Source organism: Eutrigla gurnardus (assembly GCF_963514095.1).
Source record: "Eutrigla gurnardus genome assembly, chromosome: 2".
Taxonomy (NCBI): Eukaryota; Metazoa; Chordata; class Actinopteri; order Perciformes; family Triglidae; genus Eutrigla; species Eutrigla gurnardus.
The window spans coordinates 2,879,027-2,903,766 of record NC_139916.1 but is presented as its reverse complement, the minus strand read 5'-3'; the positions used below and the strand labels follow the sequence as shown (position 1 = coordinate 2,903,766).

At 44.2% G+C, this 24,740-nt stretch overlaps 1 protein-coding gene across 10 annotated transcripts in view; it reads right to left on the bottom strand.

Moving 5' to 3' along the window:
• rap1gapb (RAP1 GTPase activating protein b) overlaps window positions 1-24,740 on the bottom strand; it is a 55,267-nt gene that overhangs the window by 21,729 nt on the left and 8,798 nt on the right. For 6 of the 10 annotated variants that reach the window (XM_084033495.1, XM_084033497.1, XM_084033488.1 and 3 more), the window contains exons 2-3: window positions 22,126-22,161; window positions 6,111-6,204 (exon numbers count right to left, since the gene is read on the bottom strand). In XM_084033495.1, the coding sequence (XP_083889621.1) occupies window positions 6,111-6,204; window positions 22,126-22,161 (130 nt within the window). Of the gene's footprint in view, window positions 1-1,504; window positions 1,786-6,110; window positions 6,205-14,220; window positions 14,364-22,125; window positions 22,162-24,740 lie in introns of those variants that run through there. The other 4 variants (XM_084033489.1, XM_084033491.1, XM_084033493.1 and 1 more) reach the window with 4 other exon arrangements.

Here is a 24,740-nt window from a genome sequence, read left to right as displayed (position 1 = left end):
CCATTCAACTCCGGCAGAATCCTTCCTCCACGCTTTAAGACAAACTGTAAACAAGTAACTCTTCTGGGGGGAACCTCCACGGCGCTCCGCTCTGTTGCTACGGCCAACAGCACATCTGACTGCACGGCAACGCCAAATTACCCAGAAGGCAGAGGGGTTAATGTTCGGTACGAGACGTTATCCAACTGATCAGATAACAGACATGGGGTAAAACAAATCCACGGATGGTTCTGGATGTTTGGTTTCAAGTCAGCTGTGATGTTATTGTATCCAGATGCACCGATACATCACAAACACCTCGGCCATGTAGCATGGGGTAGTGTTTGTTCAATAATAACGACTTTATAACTATTGTTTGTTCAATAATAACAACTTTTAACTATTGTTTGTTCAATAATAACAACTTTATAACGGTTGTGTTTGTTCAATTAGAACTTTATAACTATTGTGTTTGTTCAATAATAAGAACTTTATAACTATTGTTTGTTCAATTAGAACTTTATAACTATTGTGTTTGTTAAATTAGCAACTTTAAAACTATCGTGTTTGTTAAATTAGCAACTTTAAAACTATTGTGTTTGTCCAATTAGAACTTTATAATCATTTTTATAAATATATATATGTTATTGTTAATAGACACGCTCCTATGAAATAGTTCTCAGCTAAAACTTGCTGGTCTAGTATTTTTATCTGTTCTGTTTTGTTGTTTGTCCTGTAATGTTTCTTGGGAGTAAGGCGAGGACCCCCGGGAAGATTAGCATCAGCTAAAGGGGGATCCTTTTAATAAACAACAAACAATAATGAGGCCACGTTATGGATTTTGCGGCGCTCCGACCTGCGATTGAAGAGGATCCCAGCACTGTGTTGCAGGGCGAGCCCCCTCCGTTCACCATGTAACACAAGTGGACTGGAGTGCCAAGCTGATGTTTCCACATGACAGCTTAAAATTTACTGAGGGCGCCGTGGGACGTGAAAACACACACACACACACACACACACACACACACACACACACACTCATAGAACCAGGGCGTGCATGCATATCTACTAAAACCAGACTAGAATGTACCCATAAAAAGCTCAGTCAACACACCTGACCTAGCGGAGCTGAAAAGGTGCAGCCGCGGGTCTGTTGTTGTTTGCTATGTGAAGACAAACATATGATATTCGGGGAGTTGCTGCTGCTCCCGACTGCAAAAACAAACATCAACAAACATCGTCTTATGCCGAGCAGATCGTCAGTGAAGCGTACAGCAACCACATCAGTGCCGAAGTCTCCCAGGAGACTGACGCTCTCATGCTTATGTAGACATAATCTGCAGTACGTCTCAGCAGATACGTACAGAATTTGCTTATTGCATTTTTGCATGTTATCATCAGGAATAACAAAAAAACAAACAAAATCTGTATGAATGTGCGCATGTATTTCCATCTCTAAGCCACCTTCAGAATTAAACAAGGCCAAGTAGAGCGAAAGGAAATCCCTCACTGCCAAGTTACTCACGTCGCTGAAGCATCGTCTCTTGGGGAAAGGCTTACTGGGGGGACTGTGCAGCAGTCCGTCCAGTAAGGCGTCCTCCTCAGCTGCGCCGAGATCAGCCGTCATTATTCCACAAGTATACGGAGGAGACGCCGGCGAGCTGACAAGAGAGCGGGGGGGTCGATGTCGCCGTCGGCCACGAAAGGGAGAGCGGCGAGATTGACGACGGCGCTTTGCACTCACTGTTGGCAAACTAGGAGAGAGAAAACTTGATGGCTGTCAATCCGAAACCATACTTCAAGTGTGTGTATGTGTGTGTGTGTGTGGTGTAAATGCATGTGCAGGAGTGTGAGAATATCATTCCCCTTCCTTCCCTTTTTTTTGCCCCCTCCCTCCCTGAGAAGCTATTCTGTAGAAAGCAGGAGGAAGGGAGGAATCGTTTCTCCCCTCCCTCATTACTCTGCACAACTATCTCTTTCTAATGCACACACACACACACACACACACACACACTGCACACTTCTCTTTTCTTGTTGAATAACAATATGAGACTATTCTCTTCCTCTTTCTTTTTATCTTGTATTTCTCAAGCCTCCTACACAGAAACCGTCAGACACAGAAATGAAAACAGGTCAGAGTCTTCTTTCTTTTTCATTTCACCTCCAAGGACAAAAACACACTTCCACTCATCTTTACAGTCCATGCCACGATTGTGTTTTTTTATTTTTTTATTTAACCTTTATTTAACCAGGATAAGGATTAAAAATCTCTTTTACAAGAGTGTCCTGGCCAAGACAGGCAGCAGCATTATCATTATTGTTTTGCAACGTGTTGAGAAGTAGGTTAACGACACCTGCCGCGCTCGGCTGATTAGCAGCCGTTTAAATATTTCTCTGCCAGCACTCACATTTCCCAGCCTTCTTTTTTTATTTTTCCTACAACCGACGCTGAATGATGTAAAAGTGGCCATCGGAATAAATTGAGGAAAGTTAATAAAGGAGCAGTGCACTCTGGGGGACTCATGAAAAAAACGCATTGCGTCCTTGATGGGAAAGCAACAATACGAAAGCCTTCACGTGTTATCGCCTCCACCGGGGGAGATATGTGAGACAGGGGAGGTATGTGAGACAGGCGAGCAGCCCCGGCTCCCTGCATGTGCAGACTCCAACCTCAGCACCTCCGCGATCATGTGTGCATAGTTAAGCACTGTGAAAGCACGAGAAATAGGGGAAGACAAGAGGAGAGATAAAAAAGGAAGCACTGCGGGAACGATAGAGGGGAGCTGTCATTCTCTCTGCAGCTTTCTGCACTCCCATCATCAGATATCAACAAACACTGACCTACTTAAAAAAAAGCACTGCTGAAAGCTTTCAAGGGGACAAATTCTGCCCATAAGTGCTTTTCATTCTGCAATAGAAGATCAGCTCGCCGTCTGCACTGATTTCCCTGGAGGGGAGTGGAGGTCAAGTCGCCAACACAAACGATGGAGAGGTTCCTCGGTTTGATTTAAAGTGAGACAAAATACAGCTTTTATGTGTGCAGAGGTAACTTTCAGATGACTGACACTCAGGACATTTGGTCAGCGGCGGCTTCAAACGGGAAGTTGTTCTAGGTGGCCCTCTAGTGGCCATTACTGACACTGTCTTTCAAAATAAACTTCCGTTTTCACGGGAAACAACTTGGTTTAGGCAACAAATCTACTTTGTTAGGTTTGAGGAAACACCGGTCTGCTGGGTGAAAGTCCTGTGTTGGACCCAACCATCCAGCCCGACCTTCTCCCTGTGCAGACTTTATTGATCTTTACATAACTCGACTTCCTGCTTTATTCCCGACATAACTAGTAGCGTAGTAGAGCGTCATAGGTCGTGATTACACTTCCGATAAGCCCAGACCACGTGCCAAGGTGGACTGGCCTGATCCGCCACCGTATACGGGATCCAAACACCTCGTAAATCTGGTATCGGATAGCTGACTGAGGTTACCGATCTACGTACGATTCAGAAAAAATCTGTAATAGCTGTGGAGAATGTCCTGCCAGCTGCAAAGATGATAATTAAATATGCTAGCATCGTTAGCATTGAGGCTACAGCTGCTCTGAGGCCCAGAACAGGAGATAAACGGGATAAACGATACAGGAATCAATCACGGAGCCCTCAATAAACCGCTCAAAATGTAAGCTAGTTCTAGCAGGCATCCATAATCTATTTAATAATCGTTTGTCATATATGTATCTCTATAACAATAGCAAGATCGTATCGTCAGACGTCCAAATCCAGGCATCAGAATCGGATTGGACCTGTGGTCACAGTCCGTAAACGAGGTAACACTACCGGTGATGTATTCACTCGGGTAGCTGAATGCCAGACTGGGATTTGAGGACATTAAGGGAGGAAAGCTGAATACTAATTACCGGTACATACTTTCATGTATAATTGTTGCATGATGGCAAGTTGCGAGGGAGATATCAATTACTATGCAAATTCACAGCATGAGCCCTGACGTCGTAAAGCGTACTGATTGAGAAGACATTTCCGCTCAGGCTGTTAGAAAAGTGGAGCCGCTGTTGTAAAGTCCAGCTTGATTCTGGAGACAACGATCTAATGGAACAATATGTACAGTAGAAGAACAATATCAGCAGTAAACAAGTGATCATGTTTGACTCGGAAGTGTCCTTTGCTAGACTTTCAGACTTCATATCTTTAAAGCCTTCGAAGGGCAATAAATCCACGAACCACACAGTCCAGACTTTCCTACTAAAAATCACCGTCTCCAGTACTTCCATTAAGTCCTCACAACCGGAGCCCGCATTTGAATTTCCACAGACAGAATCGTAAATGATTTGCATCCAAAGCATTAACCGTGATGCCTGCCGACTCCCGGCCCTCCGAGCTCTCCGGTTCAGCCGCATCCTCAAAGGCAACGCAGTAAAATGGAAAAACTGAACTTCAAAGACAGACAATCAATGGGCACGGAGGCCTATCATTGCAGCCAGAGAAAATCCATGGGGGTCCATTCATCAGGTTGGGCTCCGGAGACCGGTCTGACCTTGCTGTGGCCTACTGGGGCCTGGAGGACGCAAAGAGGCGTTCAAGCGGACGGACACCTTCCTAGGACCAGCTGGTTGGTGCTGCTGCAGTTTCCTGTTAGCCGAAGCGGATCTCCATCCGTCTCCAAACAATCAGTTCGGTCCAAAGACCTTCCTCGATCATCTGCTGCTCTTTGATTAACGCACTATTATCACCAACAGCCTTATCAGGGACTTAAAGGTGAGCAGGTTGATGCTGTGTGTCAATGAAGAGACATTCATTCTTTGTCTCACCTGTTCCCTCTACATTTTGGATTATTGTAGAAAATTGAACAACACTTTCATGAGATTTGAAGCGGGATGCAATCGGCAGAAGTAGAAAGCTAGCAATAGGCTTTTCACGAACTACAAGACAGTCACATGAGGGCCAGTTTACCCAACAAGGCCTTAAGGTGGACTCGTTGGCATGACAACATCGGTTGAGGAGAGTTAGCCACTTAGCTACTGCCTTTTTTTTTAAACAACTGGAAAACGTCTTTATTGAAATGTTTTATACATCAATAAAACTCCTTAATCCCTGAAACTTGTTTTAACCCCAACCCTTATTCTTCACTTCATCTTATCTAAACAAAAACACATCAGCCTTCAGAAAGACTCGAAAGACTTGAAAGGGAAAGAATTCCGAGTTACCTCAGTGGCCTCGGGAAAGTACAATCAATATCCGTTAAAAACAGGTGTGATTCTCCTTTAAACCACAACCACCGGCTGCAATAAAGCTAGAAAGTGCTGCAGTCTTGTTTAAGCTTCTGGCTTTAACGACCCGACATCCTCATATGTTCAGCCGTCACTACAAGTACATCTATCTGGCACTTTCAACATTACCATCTAACAACAATATGTAAATGAGAAGACTTGGAGAACACAAATACAGCCACAACTCCATATACATATAACTGTATTAATAATCCTTTGCTGTGTTTCCACTGCATGTCAGACCAGAATAGTACCGATGAGGTTCCTATGGCATCGGAGAGGAACAACTGCTGCACATCTATATCAGTCCTGTGACATGAGGGCACAGACTCTCCTGTGAGGCATCATAGCAACCTGCCAACAGCAACCAGTGTGTGTGTGTGTGTGTGTGTGTGTGTGTGTGTGTGTGTGTGTGTGTGTGTGTGTGTGTGAGAAACCAGTAGGGAATTAAAATGAACAGATGCATTCAAGTTAGGCATGAATGGTAACATTATCCCCGCACTGATGCTCGCTCATGTGATCACTCATCTGGCCTTTCCCTTTAAAGTGTTTAGGTTTATTCTATATTCTATGTTTTATCTGATGGTAAACAAATTCCAAAGAAAATACCAAAACAGACTATTGTTTCCCGATTCTTAACAATGCCAATCATTGCTCGCTACCTGATGAAAACTAATGGAACGTCATCACATTAAAGAGATCAAAATCCTGGTTCATCCAGCAAATAGACCTGAATTCCAGTCAAGCTTTTATTTTCCCCACATCTACCGGATCAGATTCTCGGGTACCAACATGGAATCTGATTGCAGCAACTGAGCCGAATGCATAACCGTAATCGAAGACTTGTGTTACCTTTGAGAGAGAGGGAAGAGGAAACGGAAGGTGGCAGTGTGCTCGCGAGGACTCTACTTCATCAGAGATACGAGGAATCCTTCCATCTTGTTTCCTGTGAGTCAGAGAGAATGGGAGGGGTGGGGGGTTAGAGGGAGGAGAGAGGTTATGGCAACCTTGAGCTCAGTTTCTCATTCGAGCAATAAGAGCACATGAAATGTCTGTAACACAATTACTCCGCCGCCCTTCAAGTATTTATTTACCGAGCTGTAATACAAAACTTCTTGTCCTTTGTGTTCAGCTCACCTGCAGGCAGAAGTAATCCTGTACAGATTTTATTCTGTTTTTTTTTTAAATTCTATCTTGAAAATAAAACAGTAGAACCGTTCTTTCGATTCTTTTAATTAATAATGTCTGAAAATACTTGAAGGCCTACGTTAAGTCTTCACAATACTTTATAACACAATTATGAATGATTAGAAATGTTTGGATCTCAGGAGTCCTGAAACAATCCTCCTAATGCACGAGCTGGCTAAACAGCAAATGTGGATTTGAGCATAATATTTCATTAGATAAAAGCATCAAAATATTGTTTTAAAAGTTGTTTTTAATACATTTAAATGCAACTGAGATGAAATACCATGTAAATAACTGGACATGCTAAAATAATTAGCAAAAACCTGCCCGGCATTCAAATGTCAAGAGGTCAATGATGAAGAGGGCGCTGTCCACGGACAGGAGGTGCTGAATTAAAGGGCTGGCCTATAATATTGGTAATATCTGGTCATATTAAGGCACTTGTGGCTAAAAGCTAATCATTTAGCCGGGCCGACTTTCAGGCCTGTTGGCTGCTCTTTGGTGTAGACGGACAGAACAGAACAACACATACTTAATAATACATTTTTATCTGCAAACAGGGTGGAAATTCAGTTCACCAAACACAAAGCCAGGACGTATTACACATTTAGCTAGTTCATGTCATGGAGCTATCTGCCAAAATACTCCTCTTCTTCTTCCTCCGCTTCACCTTTTCCTGTAACGTCTGAGTTGAGTCAAAGACTTCTCAAAAACTCTGCCTGCCATCGAAACAATTCCTAGAGAGTTTATTCTGAGATCTGAGGTCGAGGCGATCGACCAGGCAGGAAGGTGGGAAGCAAAAACACTCTCAACAACAGTTTTGTGCACTAGTTCTAAAAAAATCATCTCACACCGAGGTCACCGAGCTTCCTCAGGAGGTAAAATCCACTGCAAGCTTCACTTGAAAATATTCTCTGTACTTTCAGAGAAGCTCACCTGGGAGTCCGGGAACTGTAGCGGGATAAAACGCTTCAGTTTCAAAAATGTTGGTCATCAAGTCAAACTGGCGCTGGATTCAGATGTTAATGCGTTTTGTACTTAAAGGCTTTGACTTTGAACGCATCTCCGAACCGACAAAGCCCCACCCCCTTCTTTCCGACCTCTGTTCAAAGCCCCGCCCCCTTCGTTCCGACCTCTGTTCAAAGCCCCGCCCCCTTCGTTCAGACCTCTGTTCAAAGCCCCGCCCCCTTCGTTCAGACCTCTGTTCAAAGCCCCACCCCCTTCGTTCCGACCTCTGTTCAAAGCCCCGCCCCCTTCGTTCAGACCTCTGTTCAAAGCCCCGCCCCCTTCGTTCCGACCTCTGTTCAAAGCCCCGCCCCCTTCGTTCAGACCTCTGTTCAAAGCCTCGAAGCCAGAACGCCCAACGAGTGCTCGAGATCGGCAGAGTGCAATCAGGAAGTAGGCATTGACAGTGTTGTGGAAAAATGAATCTGCCCAATAAAGATCAACAACCAGGATCAGCTTTTTCTCCGAGGTTTATTCCACTAAGTATTCTCATCTGCAGAAGAAAGTACTGTTCACCCCTGCCTTCTGATGCAAAGGTTCAGAATCAACAGGAACGACCCTGAGTCCAACAACAATCTCCCTTTTAAGGAGGAGGAACCAAAGGACGGATCATGTCCTATCTTACAAAGACAAGATGTACAGGCAAGGTCAAGATTTACAGAACACAGGCGTCATAGTCCTGAAATTATCTTATGTCAATGTGGCACTCATGTTCATATCATCTACAAACAGGCATTCATTTTCGTCATAGCATAACAGTCAGATGAGGAGATGCGGATCCAGTCAGCCTGACAAATATTCTGATTATAAAGTACAAACATCCAAAATTCCCATTACAACAGACAGGCAGGACGTCCAATCATTTTCTCTGGACCAACTTTTTCTATTGGACGAGGTGTTTACAGTCCTGCCACGGCCACAGATGACATTTAAATATTTTTTTATGTCAGAGCATTTAATGTCTTCATTGCTATCGGTATGTTACGAGGATTTCAAGTAATATAACAAAGTGTTTCTGAATAGAATCACCTGCTCAACCTTTAAGGAAGGTCATGTCTCTTGTGCATATTATAAAATAGAGTCTCTGCCTGCAGCCTTTACCCGTCACACCGGCGAGGTCAGAGGCAACGAGGTGATTAGACATCAGGAGGATTGAGGTGGGAAGTGTGGAGGAGAGAGAGGGCAAAGTGAAGACAGACCCCCCCCCCCCCCCCCCCTCCTCTGTGTGGAGTGTATCACCAGCCTGACCAGGACTCTGGTCGCAGCATATCACTTCACACGCCGTCTCACACAACAAGTCAGTTGCTAGAACTGGCAGCCCGTCTGTGCACGCAGCCTGTTCACAAACCTGGAGCAGAGGGCATCTTCACCAAACGCTGCTCGGGAGCAAAACGAATCACAGAACAACATCGCTGATCTGATCACTTAGTCACACACACACACACACACACACACACACACACACACACACACACACACACACACACACACACACACACACACACACACACACACACACACACACACACACACACACACACACACACACACACACACACAGTGGTTTGTGGTGAGTTGCAGTAAGATCATTTAACCTAATTATTCGGTCTTTCTTCTGCAGACGGTCCATTAAAAGAGATTCCAGCTTGGGGAGAATCTATAAGTCTGAGCAAACAGACGACAGACTGCCGACGCAGAGTCGAGGTTAAAGGAGTCTATTTGTAACGTGGCGGCGAGGCTGCGCTTTGTTGCCTCAGAGCTCTGCTGAATCCCAGGCAGCTGCTGAAAGAGGCCGTCAGATCTTTTGCCGTCTTCCGACAACAGAGTGAAGTTTGTAACGTCTTTCATACGATGCAAACCGAGACGCGACGCAGAGATGATCTACGACTTACTTCATTCTGAGGCGAAGCCTTGTTTGGGGGCGGTTAGGGTCAAAATGTCAAGGTTTTCTTGTTTACCACTGCAAAGATAAAAGACTATTTCTTTAAATTCATGTTTCTTTCATCGTGTTCGACCCTTATTAAATATTCTGACGATCAGAGCACACGTCATCACAGACCATCCTGACGACTGGCATGATGACGGCGTATGATTTGGATTTAAGTGGCAAATCAAACAGGACTATTAAATAATTCATCATGCAGACTATATTATAGGCATGCTAATATGAACTGTACTGTATAAACATGGTTGTTCCTGACGCAGACTGATCTCTGGCCTCAGGATATGGATTCGGTCATCCTTTAAAGGGGCGTGTCATGAAAAACCCGCTGTTTCAGTGCTTCTCCATTTACATTCGGGTGTCTAAATGCCAAACCAACCCACATGATGTGAAATAAGACAACCTTTGCTGTTTTCATGGGCTCTCTATATCAGAAAATATGTGATTCCACAAGCCATTCAGCTTTTTCTCCCCTTCCTTAGTAACATGCTGCTAGCTCATTAGAATATCCCGCCCCCCTCATCTAAATATTTCCACCCACAGCAAAAGGACTCGGCTTCATCAGGACTAAGAGACCCTAAAGAAGGTCGTGTCAGACGGAAAAATAATGTGTTTTTTGAACATTTAAGCAAGAAAACAATTTCTTGCAGAAACCCAAATAAGCCTGATTATCCCCCTTAAAAAGTGTTTAACTCAACATCCAGTAGCATAATATAGAGCATGATGACTCTTCAATAAGATATAGAGGTGTGATGTCACTCTGCCCTCTGTGTGTGTTGTTATCCAAGCTCTTCCTTTCTTTCTTTATCCAGCCGAGCTGCTTTAAGCGGTTAAAGCTGGAGTCGTATTAATAACTAACCGTGAGATTAATTGAATGCTCCTACTGGGCTCTGGACCTGGAGACTGGCCCAGGGTTAGTCTGGTGCTCAGCAGCAGCCGGGTGGCAAGGTCACGGGGTCGCGTCTGTGGAATGATTGACATGCTGGACTATAATTATTCTGGCTGAAACAATGAGACAGGCTGCACACACACACACACACACACACACACACACACACACACACACACACACACACACACACACACACACACACACACACACACACACACACACACACACACACACACACACACACACACACACACACACACACACACACACACACACACACACACACACACACACACACACACACACACACACACACACACACACTGATTGTGATTATGTATCTCCAACATCGCGGACGCAGAGAGCCGAGAGAGAAACTCAGATAAGGAAATAGGAAAATATGTATTTTTTTTCTCTCCAGGCGAAACACACATTACTCACGCCAACGTTAATTAAAGATCCTCAATCATCTGCTTTTATGGGCCGAGCGTGCGGTTTATTTTTTTTATTTCATACATCCCTCCCTGTGCATGAAGCACCTTCCCTCCTTGATTTCTTGCTACAGCTGCTACAGTTGTGTGAATGTGTCACCTAGCAACATTACCCATCTTCTGAATCACTGACAGATCCTCCGTTTGAAAAACAAAGATGAAAAAAAACACATTACATAAGGAAGGCTGCCATGAAATCACAGGTGTTGTTACCAAACTGCAGTTTTAAAGGAGAGTTTTTAAAAATATAATCAACGCCTTCAGCAAGCATGGATTGTGAAAAGAGATTTTTTTTTTAATGCATCTTTAATTGAAACTCAGTGGAATGTATTTTTTCCCAGATAATACGGATTCTCGTTGATTAGAAATTCATCAACACTGAAAATCATGAGGGTGTTCTAGTCTAGTTAACTTGTTGTACAATGTATTGTATTGTTAAGTCTGTCTGTATATATGCTTTTATGTTAAGTATTTATATGTTCAAAATAGGTTTCTCTTGTATTTATTTAACCTGTACAAATAAATAAAATGTGTAAAAGACAGGACTCACTCACTCACTACTATGTACTGTACATAATATACTGAAAATGTTCATTCCTGTTCAAGTTTTGACCAATTAAAGAAAGCAACATTTAAATCAAACCTGATGTTGCTTATTAAATTACATTCCCTGACCGATATCTGACCCTCGTTAACCGATCGTTAACCACCAAGATTCTCGCCTCAGAAAAATGCTCGTCAGTTAAAGGTTACATTAATTATTGACAGTCTTATGCCTCACATATAAAACAAAGATCCCAGTCACGTCCACACAGTGAGGCACACATGAATGGTATCGGATCAGGACTTTGTAAAAACCCAGGTATCGCTATCGGGACCCCCCCCCCCCCCCCCCCCAGCATTCAGGAGCGCCAGCAGCTGCCTCCACAGACCGGCGGGTCGTGAGCCCCCGATCAGACTTCCAGCTTTCTGTAGTCCAATTACGGCTCAGGCTGGAGGAGCACCTGCAAATACAAATGAGCCGGACTGGAAAAAAACCCCTCTGTGAACTGCATTTAAAACGTTGCACTTGAGCAGGATGAGTCGGTTTTTATGTTGCTGAGAGAGAGAGCAGCGTGTCGAGGTCAGTCAGACGTAAAAAAAAAAACAGCTGAAGCATTATTTTCATGTCAATAAATCATCGAGACCCATAAACTGTGCTTCCTCCAGAGGTGGTAACCTTTGGACGGAAGATTAGAACGTCCGTGTCTCATCAGTGAAACGTCTGGTTTGATCACGAGGCTGAAAAAACAACTCGTAAAACATCATTTCCATACAAGGGAAGAAAAAAAACACCAAAACAGCAACAGATGATCTTTCTTGTATCCACTGAATATTGTGATGAGTCACACTTCGTCATTTCTGGTTCATGAAAAATTGCGATTCTAAATGGATTCATTAGATCAAATTCAAAAAGTTAAGCATAAATTAATGAAATCTTTGCCTTTGAGTATTTACATTATTGTAAAAGATTAAAATGATATAACGTTATGCTCTCATGCCATTATTTGTTACTTGATCTTGAAGCACGTCCCCAATTTAAAAATTTGAATCGTGAATCTTGACCTCAAGAATCGGAATCGAATCATGAGACACCCAAAGTTTCCCACCCACTGGTTACCCCTATATAACACTTAAATGAAGAAATCTTTCCACAGGATTACTGCGTTGGCGTTGCACCACGTAAGTTGTTAGCGATGGTTTTTACGACGATACCAAATAACCAAAAATACAAATAAATGATGAGGTAAATCTAAAGGCTGGAAATCTACGTTGGTAAACAGCGTTGAGCGCGGCCTAAACGCCGACTCAGCACTATATTTGCTCTCTCTAACAAACAAACGATCCCCAGCGGCGCAGAGTACCCCGACTTATTAACGGACCACTAACTTTGTATGCTAAAGCTTACCGTAAGGCCTGAGGAAGACTTTGGGGGCATCGTGCATTAATAAAGACATCGGAAGTGCTATCCATTGCTTTGCAACTACGTCTCAAATGGCTGATGATTTATGTATGCCATGAGAAGCAAAACAAACTTTGGATTTATATCCGATGGGTAAGAGAAGCGATGGAAGCGATCCAGCTTCAGGATTCTGATAAACCCCGAGTCGGAGATTCAGAAAGGGTTTATAGATAAGATACCTGCCTCTGGTTCTGAAACGTGAAGCTCCAGTTTATGGTCTCAATCTCTAGCTTCAAGTCTTCCTCAACAGCACGATGTCCATCTAGTGCGTTTAAAGTGAAATAGAAGCTAAAGGGGGAACGCTTCAGGGGCGGGGCTACCTTGTGATCGACAGGTTGCTCCCACGGCGTTGCCCGTGATTTTGTCTTTTCGTCTCTCATTAAAGTTCCTTGTAACGTTAAGCGTTCGGCTGTAAGTATGGCCCCGCCCACTTGTGGAGAAGTGATGAGAGATGATTGGCCAAAATGCCAAACTTACAGCCACATAGACGACATCCACTTCCTGTTTACGGTCTGTGCTGGAGGGGGTCGAACCGCTAACCTTCATATCACCAAAAGACAAAATCTTTGAGTTGGAAAAGCTCAAACTTTGCAGACATTCTGACACATTTCCGTCTCATTGACATAAAAAATAAAAAATGAAAGCTCGACTGAATCTGCAAACTCAAAGCGATCTGATTGGTTTTCATTGGAGCAGCGGCAGGTTTTAAACTCCGGTTCTGTTCTTCTAGATCACAAATACTCAATACGCACGCACGCACGCACGCACACACGCACGCACGCACGCACGCACACACGCACGCACGCACACACGCACACACGCACACACACACACACACAGATACAAGTAAACATGAACCCTCAGAGGTTTGCAGGTCCACTTAGTGGAGAGCAACTAATCTAATCAGGTGCAGCCGCTAATGCTACGATAACAGCAGAGTGGTTTACTCCACATGTCAGTCAGATGAGACGGAGGAGGAAGACAGAGAGGAAGACAAAGAGGAGGAAGACAGAGAGGAAGACAGAGAGGAGGAAGACAGAGAGGAAGACAGAGAGGAGGAAGACAGAGAGGAGGAAGACAGAGAGGAAGACAGAGAGGAAGACAGAGAGGAAGACAAAGAGGAAGACAGAGAGGAAGAACACAGAGAGGAAGACAGAGAGGAAAAGGAGAGAGGAAGACAGAGAGGAGGACAAAGAGGAAAAAGACAGAGAGGAAGACAGAGAGGAGGAAGAGAGAGAGGAAGACAGAGAGGAAGAAGACAGAGAGGAAGACAGAGAGGAAGAGGAGATAAAGTTGTGGGTGTGGAGAGGAAGGCGAAGGATGAAGATGAGCCTGAGACAACAACAGGCGTGCTCTCCTTATTTTGGATCTGTCTGATTCTCCCCGTCTGTCTGTCTCTGTCTGTCTGTCTTACACTAAATACACTCCGAGTCCACGCTTACCCGTCTGTGGTGCCGCCACCCGTCTCTCCTCCTCAACAACTTGGTGCTCCGCTACGCCGTCGCTCCCTCCGTGTGTGTGGCTGTCTCTCTCTCTCTCTCTCTCTCTCTGTCCAACACCTGCTGTCGGAGCCTCTCCCCTCCTGCTAGATGATGCTGAGAGCTCCCTCCCCTCTCCTTCCTCCTCACCCTCCAACACAGCACTTCTACCTCCCTCTCCTCATTCTCCCCACTGTTTTATTCCGGAGCTCTCTCTCTCTCTCTCTCTCCCCCTCTCTCTCTTTGTTCACATCTCCACCTCCCCTCTCGTCTCCCGATCCGTCTGTGACGGAGGACTGCTGCCCGTCCGAGCTGCTCGCCGTGCTTTGCTTAGAATCAGCTCATTCACAAGGAGAGAGAAAATAAAAAGAAAGAAAGAAATCACCGTGGCCGGATGTGGGCTTGAAAGCAAAGTTTTCCCACAGAAGAGACAGTGGCTCATCTGAAAGGCGACATCAAATCTCTCTGTGCTATTATCTACCTCGCTCTGACAGCATCGTGGCCCCGAACGCATCACAAAAAACCCTCCTTCTGCAGGAATCAGCCTGAACCGGCCCATTGTGTCCGTTTGACACATCGGTTTCAGGCAGGCGGCTGAAAAAGCTCTCCAACGCTGAAGTGCAGATTTGCATAGCGTGGCTCACACACAATGGAGTAAAATAAAAAACACTCGTTCAACCCACGGAGGAATAAGAGCAGGTCAGCGTTGTCCGATGTATTATTGAGTGATCCCTAATCCCCATGCAGGAGACACATTACACACACAAAAACAGGCATTCACTGGATTTCACGTCCACCTCCACCGCTCCCTTCAAGTCCAACGTAGGATGCATGATGGAGCGGCTCACCGGCACATTAAAACGATTATTCAGAGCTCTTTGATATCACTTTTATACGGGTCCATCCCACTCGTATCGTCCTCCAAGCAAACAAAAGCTTCAAAAAACACATCTATATATAATAAATCATTCTCTTACAAAACCAGAGTATCAGAGGAGCTCATGCTCCAGAATCTCCTCCTCTCCTCCCGCGGCTTTGCTCTGAAGCTTCACCTCTGAAAAGCTAAACTCTAAAATGTAGCTGCTCGCTGGGCTTTAGAGCTTCATCTACTCAGAAAGTGTAATATTAGCAGTGCTGATCAATAAGCCGGGCTGCAGGCCTCCAAACAAAACCCATGAGGGGATCTGAGCCTCGTCCACACCCTCGTCTTCATATCATATTACAGGTATTATACAAGTATGGGAGCACACACAGCTGGGTTACAATGGATGAACCCACATTGTGTTTTTTTTCTCCGGGTTTAGCTGCTCTACCGCTCACCTCCTTTAAAAACCTGCAGGGAAGGGGCGAGGAACACCTGGGCAAAGTGTAACGTATGAAAGAAGATCTTTGCAGAACATACGGGGAGTCGAGTCGGGTCAGGTTTCACCAACACATCATCGGTTTGTGGGAATTCAGCATCGTCAAGTTAATCAGACAGCGTGCAATTATATGAACAATTGTATGTGGGTCATACTGACTCTCTTCTCATTTCATTAGTTTCATCTCTGTCTGTCTGTCTGTCTGTCTGTCTCTCTCTCTGTCTGTCTGTCTCTCATTGTAACTGTCTGCTGCTTCCCGCTGTTCCTCCTCCTCTCCCGAGGCAGACGGGATAAATTTAACATTTACACACCATCAAACTCCAGAGAATGAAAACAATCATTTCAACCATCAATGCGAGGACAACAAAGCCTCCCTCCTTTAAAGCATGGGGCAGCTGCAGCCTCTAGTGACACCTATAGGGTGAACTCTGCCGAAGGTCTCGCAGCTCCACGGGCGGATTAAACAGTTACAGAAAGATCATGTAGGCTACCTGAGTTTATACGTGGAAACAGGTTTGGGGTTTCCTTAACTTGGATAAACTTGTGAGCATACCGGCAACTGGATGGGAAATGGTTTGTGACATATCACGATAAATCTTCTGTAACCGTGGTAACGAGATTAAAAACTCACTCAACAGATTTGAGCGCAAGGATTTTTTTAATATATATTTTTCTTTTTTTAATTTATTAATATTATTATATTATTAAATATGTTTATTTCCAATACTTTAAATGTTTTATGTAAAGCACTTTGAATGGCCTTGTTGTTGAAAGGTGCTTTACAAGGAAAGGTGCTCCTTTTGTAAGGAAACCTACCTTTAAATGAAAAAAAAAAAAGGAATAATATGACTTTCCATCACAAATGTAAAACTTCAACGTGGGGCCTCGGAGGGTGCTGGACTTGGTCCATGTCCCCCTGACTCCCCTCATGGCTGGAGGGAAGGTGAGGAAGGAAGCAGCGTTGTCAGCCCCCCACAACCCCGCTGGCTCTCATAATTACCCTCCCTACTGATCCTGGCAGTGATGAACCCGGACCAGCAGAGTGCCGAACCCCAGGACTGTCAGTGGGTGGGTAGCAGGAGGAGGACGGGGCGTTCACAAACAACAATCCCCTCCGCTTCCTGTCAAGTCGTTTTTTTGCACTTTAAAATGTGACGTAATTTATTTGTTCAAACACATCCATCTCCTGTACAGCTTATATCTCTTCCAAGGCTGCAGGGGGGGGCCGGCCTTCATCCCAGCATGCATTGAGCATGAAACTGTGTCCCCTTGACAGGTCACCGGCTCTAAACTACTGGCAGGTGTCGATTTTTATTAAAAATGCATTAAAATATGCTCCGCCTCGTGTCACTGTGACATAATGTGCTGGCTGTGCTATAGAGGAAAAAATTAGATCTATCTTTCTTGTTGAAACACTTTATATTCAATCAATTTAACTACAACAATGTTCCTTAATGTACCATCATAAGTTATTTCTTGGCCGGTAAATGAACAGAAACTTATATTCTCATTTTTAAATTGATTGATCGTCGGGCGGGTGGACGTCTCCGCGGTGCGATTACAGTCATCAGGTGGACATGCAGGGCTGTCGGCCGCTGGGAACGCCAGCTGCTGGTGAGGAGCAGGAAAACACAACAACAACAACAACAACAACAACAGCACAGCTGACCTCCAGCCGAGGCCGGTCTGTTTTCCGAGCTGCGATGAATATCCGTCACTTTGGAAATCTCTTTACAATATCAATCGAATACTCGTCATCGTGCAAAATGTGAAGAATGATTCGGGGTCGTATTCACGGACGAAGCCACAAACAACCCAATCGTATGACTGTGCGAGGTGCAGCATTGGGTTTTCTCCACATAATAGCTGTAAATGCAGGAGGGGGGAGGGGATGACTTTTTTTTAATACTCTATTTGCATTTAATTGTTATAAATGTATTGTTCCACCAACCTGCCCGGAGAATTACAGGTGGGAAATAACACGTTTGGTAAAAAAACTGCTGCATCTCTCCTCCTTTTATATAACATTAATGTTTTATAATGATATTTTCTTTGGCTTTTGACACGTTGCTTTTATGATTTTATGTGTATATAGTTTTCATCTTGTGCGGGCAGTGCATTTTATTTGATTACTTTCATCTTTCTGTTGTGCTTCTATAGTGTTACCTTGTGTTTTATCTTGTTGTGCAGCACTTTGTGTTTGTTAAAACCGTGTGTTATAAATAAAGTGGATTGGATTTTATTGTTGAAATAACTAAAATACACAATACGATCACGCCGCTTCCCCCCCACTCAGCGAGGAACGCCGTCTCACTGCAGAGTCGCCTGAACTGAGATGTAATGGAGCTCGATTACACGGAGCATCATGTTAAACGGCTACAAGCAACATTACCCTCCTCCATAAGACATGTGAATTAAGTGGAGAGGCTGATGAGGAGTAATATACAGCAGGTGGCCGTGCGTTTAATCATTATAATCTGGATATAAACGGAGATTACCTTTCAGTATGGAGGAATACCTCTCAAGTCTCTGGCAGAGTGCCTTAAAACCGCACCATCACAGGCGGGCGGTGCTTGGACGTTCCTCTCCGAGCGGCAGCTGCAGCCGGCCGAGCGTTTCACCGAGCAGGTGCAGTGAGGAACAGGCCAAACCCCTTCTGCTCAGATTACCTCCCGGCGTTACCGCGCCGCTCCCCGACCTCTGCACCGCCTGCACACGCAGACCACAATGCACCTGCACCGGGTCGCGACCATGTGACCTCACCGAGGACCGGACACGCCCACCTGGGGTCGACTTTTCTGGCTGAAAGACGTCAAGCCCGGGAGCTTCTTTTTTTTTTATTACACCCACGATCAGCCTCTCTGAATGGATTCATCTCATTAACATTAGTCACAATCATGTCATTCTACCAGAGATGACAAATAAGAGCTTTGCATATTTGAGGAGTATATTGAGTCACGACAAAATAATTTTTCACCATCGTGAATGCATTTTATTCAGGCTTATTGCCGATGTTTCATCACTAGACACGCGTATACATTAGACATCCAAATCTATCTGATTGAAGGTATGCCAAAAAAAAGCACCGTCATTAAATACATCCCACAAATAAGTATGGCAGTTTTTTTTAGGTGATGCCTTTTTAATGTTTGGATTTGCGTCATTATGCAGATTAGATGGCAAACCTGAGGCTGGAGTCCAGATGCCTTCATTCTCAGAGCCGATGGGCTCGACGGCACCATGCAAATGTGAAAATGAGGAAATTAGACATGTTTTATCTTGTGAAGCGTTCTGGTGAAGGCTGTGGTGAACTGATCCTGAACCAGTAGAAACAGGGTGGATGGAGGGGAGGATGGATCCGAGGAGGTCAGAAACCACCTTTGCAGAGCAGCAGATGGTGAAAATAACGCAGACGTCCTGGAAGCAGGGTTAGAGCTAACAGGCAACTTCTATCCAGGAGTCGGTTCATTGAACGTTTCTATGGATTCAGTTTGATGGAGTGGTCTGCTCTCCGGCCCGATAGCCTGTTGGAGACACGTCATCACGTCGCCATACGACACACGCATGGCTTGATGTTGAGCTCAGAGAACGTGACTGAACCTTTACCGACACGTCACGTCTGCACTTATTTCTAGTCAACACTCCGCCTCTGGATCATGTGAGCGCGAGCGGAGCAGATGGCATTTTTATTAGAAATGTACAGGTCCGGTTCTTCAGAGTCTGAAGCCCCAGCCCGACCCAGAATCCCGCTGTGTCCGACACACTCATCAACAGTATTTTCAGTCCTACATCTCGATAGCGGGGGAAGATCTGAGTAGAACCCTGAGAGATAATGAGGAGGACGGCCTATCGATTAAAGCCTACGTCATGTCCACGTTGCCATACCGGACTCAAACCCACCTCTACCAAGCGTGCCGGGGCGCGGTCCGGTCGGTGTCGTGTGAGTGGTCCTTTCATCAGGAGAGCTGGAGAGACACCTGTCCAATTAGGAATCCTCTCCACCCAAAACGAGGATCACTTGATCACCCACCGGCCTCCTCGTGGCAGCCAAAAGGTCGCCAAGACTCGAGCCACGAGAAATCCTTCCAGCACGTACGTAATGATCTGAAGTCCGTTACCAAACAAGTTAATTAAGAACCCCCCCCCTTGCTAGGAAGATAAGCAACGCCATCATTGAGAGCAATCAACTTAATGAGTGCTCAATTGAGAACACTCTGCCGGGGGCTGTTTTCAGCATCAAGTCAAGTAAGTGTGTTCCCACCTTTTTTCCCCAGCAGAGCACCTCCTTGTCTGAATGACTCAGGGACACTCGAGTCACAGCAACACAACAACAACAACACACACACACACACACACACACACCTACACCTGGCTGGGTGAGGAGAACGCTGTGATGGATTTGATGGCTGTGGAACATGGCGGGGGGGTCCAGGAAAGCAATCTTTTTGAGACAGAAAATGTGGTGAGTAGTAAATCTCAGCGTTTGACCAGAGATGGAGATTCTCTCCCAAAAAAAACCACCTGAAACACGTCCTCATCAAGTCACGAAGCCAAATCAGATTAAAACCAACTGGATTTAGAGGAAAGAAAAAGACTCCCAACAGAGAGAAATGTTAAATGTTTGAGGATGCTTTTTAATCTAAGTGCAAGTCTGAGACTGAAGCACACAATCGGCATAATGACTCTGTGATTACAATCAGAGCGCTGTGCTGTGGTGGATAGCTAGCCCCGAGGCAACATTGACATGCGCTATACAGACCTGTTTGCAACAGAGAGAGAAAAACCCTGAATCCTGGTGATGAAATCCAGCGAGTGCCTGAGGGGTGAATTCTTCCTCTGACGAGCCTGAATCATCCCTTGCACCTTCAATTTACCCTTTCTAGCATCTCAGCGGCCTTCCCACACTCACTCCCGCTGGGGTTGGATTTTTTACAAGTCCGTAAGACAATTTGACACCTTTTTTCCAGCTGCTGTCTGAGAGCCTCGGAAACAAAAAAGGGCCGAACAAAAGAATCCAATCTATACCCCTGGGTATACCCCCAAAACTGGGTTTTTAAGGTGGATCGGGATCGGCCGACCCAATTAAATGTCATGGCCGATCCATATTTAATATTTCCCATGATTCCATTGTTGCGTCTGTTTGTCGTTGTTACGCTTGTTGTTTTTTTATTGTTGTGATAGTGAGAGACTAGAAGCCATTGAGCACAGCTTGGTGTATTTCTTAATGACATGAAATTAAATACTGTTTGCCAACACAAAACGTTATATCGGTATCGGAAAACCGGTATTGGAACCTATGAGATGGGGACATCCCCACATACGACACAGAAATAAACACTTGATTCATATATTCTCTCTGTGCTCTCTTTCTATTTCTATTTCCTCTCAAAGTCAACTTCTACTAATCAACGTCGCTAATTACAGCAGATAACCAGCGTTAACACTGACGTTTGCTGACTCGGATCTGAGATGCATCTTCACTTTTGTATTTGAACGCATCGTGACAGTTTGGTAAGTTTTAAGTACAATCAATAGGAGTAGCCCACGCCCTTCTTTGTATTGCACTTATTTTTTATTTTCATGTCTCTTTTCTCTCTCTCTCTCTCTTTCTTCTTTTCTTGCTTTCTTTCTTTCTTGCATGTTTTCTTATTAAGGTCATGTGATGATGTGTTGACCTGCCAAGAGTTGCAAGTGTCAACTTAAAATGTCAATTGATGTGCATTGTCCCTTTTAAATAATCAAATAAATAAAAACCTTATTTAAAAGTAATTTGAAGCAATTTCAGTCGCAGTTCTGAAAATGCTTTAAACTCCTTTAAAGTTGATAATATGTTACCCTTTTATGTGATTTTATAAGTTTTAAAACTTTTTTTTTTAAATTAATTAAAACATTTTGACGGATAAAATGTTTGAATGCAATTTAAGCAATACATTTTTTTTCTGGAAAAAGGAAACTAATTATTCAGCCTTTGTTTTTACTTTTGTATCTTTGCTCCTTAATAAAGCAAACTTCTCATCCAGTTACCTGATGAATCAAATAATTGGTGGGAAACTCAATTACTGAACTAATCGAATAATACATATTAATATAATATAATGGGGGGGGGGGGGGGGCAAGGTTGAGATAAAGAAGTGATGAGGTCTGCTTTAATGTTTTAGAGCTCTAAAAATAGGCCTTATCAGCTTCACCTTCCTAAAAAGAGAATATTAAAGAGGAAGGAAGCTTCCCCATCAAGTAGGTGACTAAGCATTAAAGTGATGGACAAATCAAAGTGGATATCTGCTGCTCACGCTGAGTCAACCGGCTGTAAAAATAATAATATGGGGTCTTATTTCTCGCTGCAGCTCTAAAACACAAAAGACTGAGCCGCTCCACGTTTGATTCTGCTTTCAGATGATTAAAGACAGATATCAAAGCCGAAGATTGAACAGGAAGTTGGTGTTGTCGGGGTTTGGAAAAGCAACATTAGAGAGTGTTGAAACAAAAAAAACAGAGGGAAAGGACTCACCACAGGGTTCTGGTCCTGGAGAAGCTCTTGTCAACTCTAGAGAGAAACAGAGGAACAGCAGATTCATTGATGTATAATTGAAAAGCTTTCCTTCCCTCTCATGTTGGGCCGAGGCCAGACTCCACGCTACGTCACTTCACATCGCCTCCCGAGGGGTGAGCGGTGCTACGAGACGGGCCGCGGCTAGCTGCTTAGCATGCTCACTTCAGTTCATATCCCTGCAACATGACCGCGCCACAGTCTGTTCAATGGTTTAACCTGTCATCCAATGTTTAACGTCTCTAAAACAGAGGGTTAACATCATTTCTTTTGCTTGATATTCCTAAATTTAATGGGCAAATAGGTAAAAACATAACATTAACACACATGTTCAATGTTGTGGAAAAGAAAATGTGTTTACTTCCAAAAATGGAAAGTTGTCATGGTCCAGCTTCCCACTGAATGACTTAGTTATGCTAACGAGAGAGTTTTTTTTGCGATTAGCCTATTAGTCACATAATTCTGGATGTATAAAGGTGGTGGTGGGTTTTATTTAATGGGTTACAAAGAAACATGAAGTACCTGAAGCATAAACCTGGGTAACCATTTAGATTCGAATCATTTTCTGAAGGTTTAAATTGCTGGAGTCAAATTGACCCCAAAGGATAAACAGATGGTAGAACATTTGAGGGCAACAGGAGGGTTAAAGCCAACTATTTCACCTTTAAAAACCGTGTTTTTGCTTTCAACACAGGCGGCTCTTTAGCTGCTGAATGACCCCAAACTAGTTGCTAACTGCAGGAGTTTTCTGCTGAGGCTGGAAAACGTGGCGATGAATCAAAAACAGTAAGTTGAAGACTTTAAATGAAAACAATGACCTGAAAGAAGGTGACACATTCCATAAAGCTTAGGGGAACGAGTTGGGTCACCCTTTGATTGTTGCTATAGTTGCTAATAGGAGAAGAATTACTGCCTCATGGTTGTATGTGTCTGCCAGAATATTTTTGGCCTTTTTGGCTTCATTCAGAGAGGACAGCGTGAGAGTGAAAGTGGGGGACGACAAGCAGAAACAGCCGGCGGTCGTATTCGAACCCCCGGGCCGCCAAACTCTACCAACTATGAATTCTTGAGTTCCGTCCAAGAGCGTGTTTCGTGAGGTCGCGGTGAACCTTTGACCACCAAAAGGTGGAATCAGTTCGTCCTTTAGTCCGTGTAGAGTCGTGCCAAATTTGAAGAAATTCCACTGGAGGACGACTTTGACCTTTGAACAACAAACATCGAATCAGTTCATCCTTCAGTCTGAGTGGATCTTTGTGCCAAATCTGAAAGAAACTCCCTTCAGGAGGTTTTTTTCCTGAGATATTGTGTTCACAAGAACGGACAGGACAGATGGACAAGACGGAAAAAAACAGAATACCTCCGGCTATGGCTGTCGTGGGCGCCGAGGCGTAAACCTAATGGTTTAGTGCAGCTTTCATATTTTGCAACAATAAAACACCCCCGATGTGCCTCGGTGAAGCCAGATGAACGTGACTCACACCGCCGCTCCTCTCCCCTCCCTCCATTTATCCACACCTCGGCCTGCCAGCGTCGCTGCTACGTCCATCCAGACCAGGACGGTCACAAAGAAGAGCCTCGCAGGCAGCCAGACAGACGGATGGTCTGAACGGGGCCGTGGCCAAATGGGACAAAGTCAAATATCACATTAGATATTCATATATACGGGGTCGCCCATTAAGTTGGAATCATTTGCAAATGTCGCGTCTTTTATAGCGCCAAACAAATGTTGTGCATGAATTCATTTCACCTGGGTATAATTGGGACACATGATGTAAATCATTGCACCTGGTCAACAGTAATGCATTTAAATAGGAATAAACAGAGGATTGGGTCTGAAAAATAAATATTACAACTTTAACAGTACGATGGCCACTGTAGGAAAGACAGTGAGAGAGAGAGGGGGGCAACATGCACAGAAAAAAGTAGCAAATTTACCAGATTATAAAGTGGAAAATTTGCTCTTTTTTTTTTCTTGGAATATTGCCCCCCTCTCTCTGCTCCGTTTTCTTTTTGGCATATTTTCATGTTTCCGCAACGAGAATGGTTTATTTTGATGTCGGCCGAACATAAAGCCGATATAAACAAGGTGCTTGGTTCCGCTAACGCCGGATGTTTGCCGTTGCTATGACAACAAGTGAAAACTACTGCTAGCATGTTAGCCCAATCGCCCCGATCAATAGACACCATAAGATGACAGTTTGTCCTCATATGAATAAAAGCAACAGTAAGGATCAACATCATCACCCTAAGGACCTTAACGAGGCGTTGACACACGTCACACGTACATACATGTACATTCATGGGACGTTAGCTAGCATAGATACCCATTGCTGGCATCTTAAATATTTCATTTTATAAACCTGTAAATTTGCCACTCCAAATATTGCCCCCCTCTCTCGGCTCCATTATTTATTTTTTTCCTTCAGTGGCCCTAATACGCCGTCGTAAACCAGTGTGTATAATATATATATATGGAATTCATCATAAGAAATGTTCCTATTCAAGAGTAACTTCATGCCAGAGAAAAAAAAAAGAGGGAATAGGAGATATTTGTTCAAAGGAAGAAAAATGTGCTT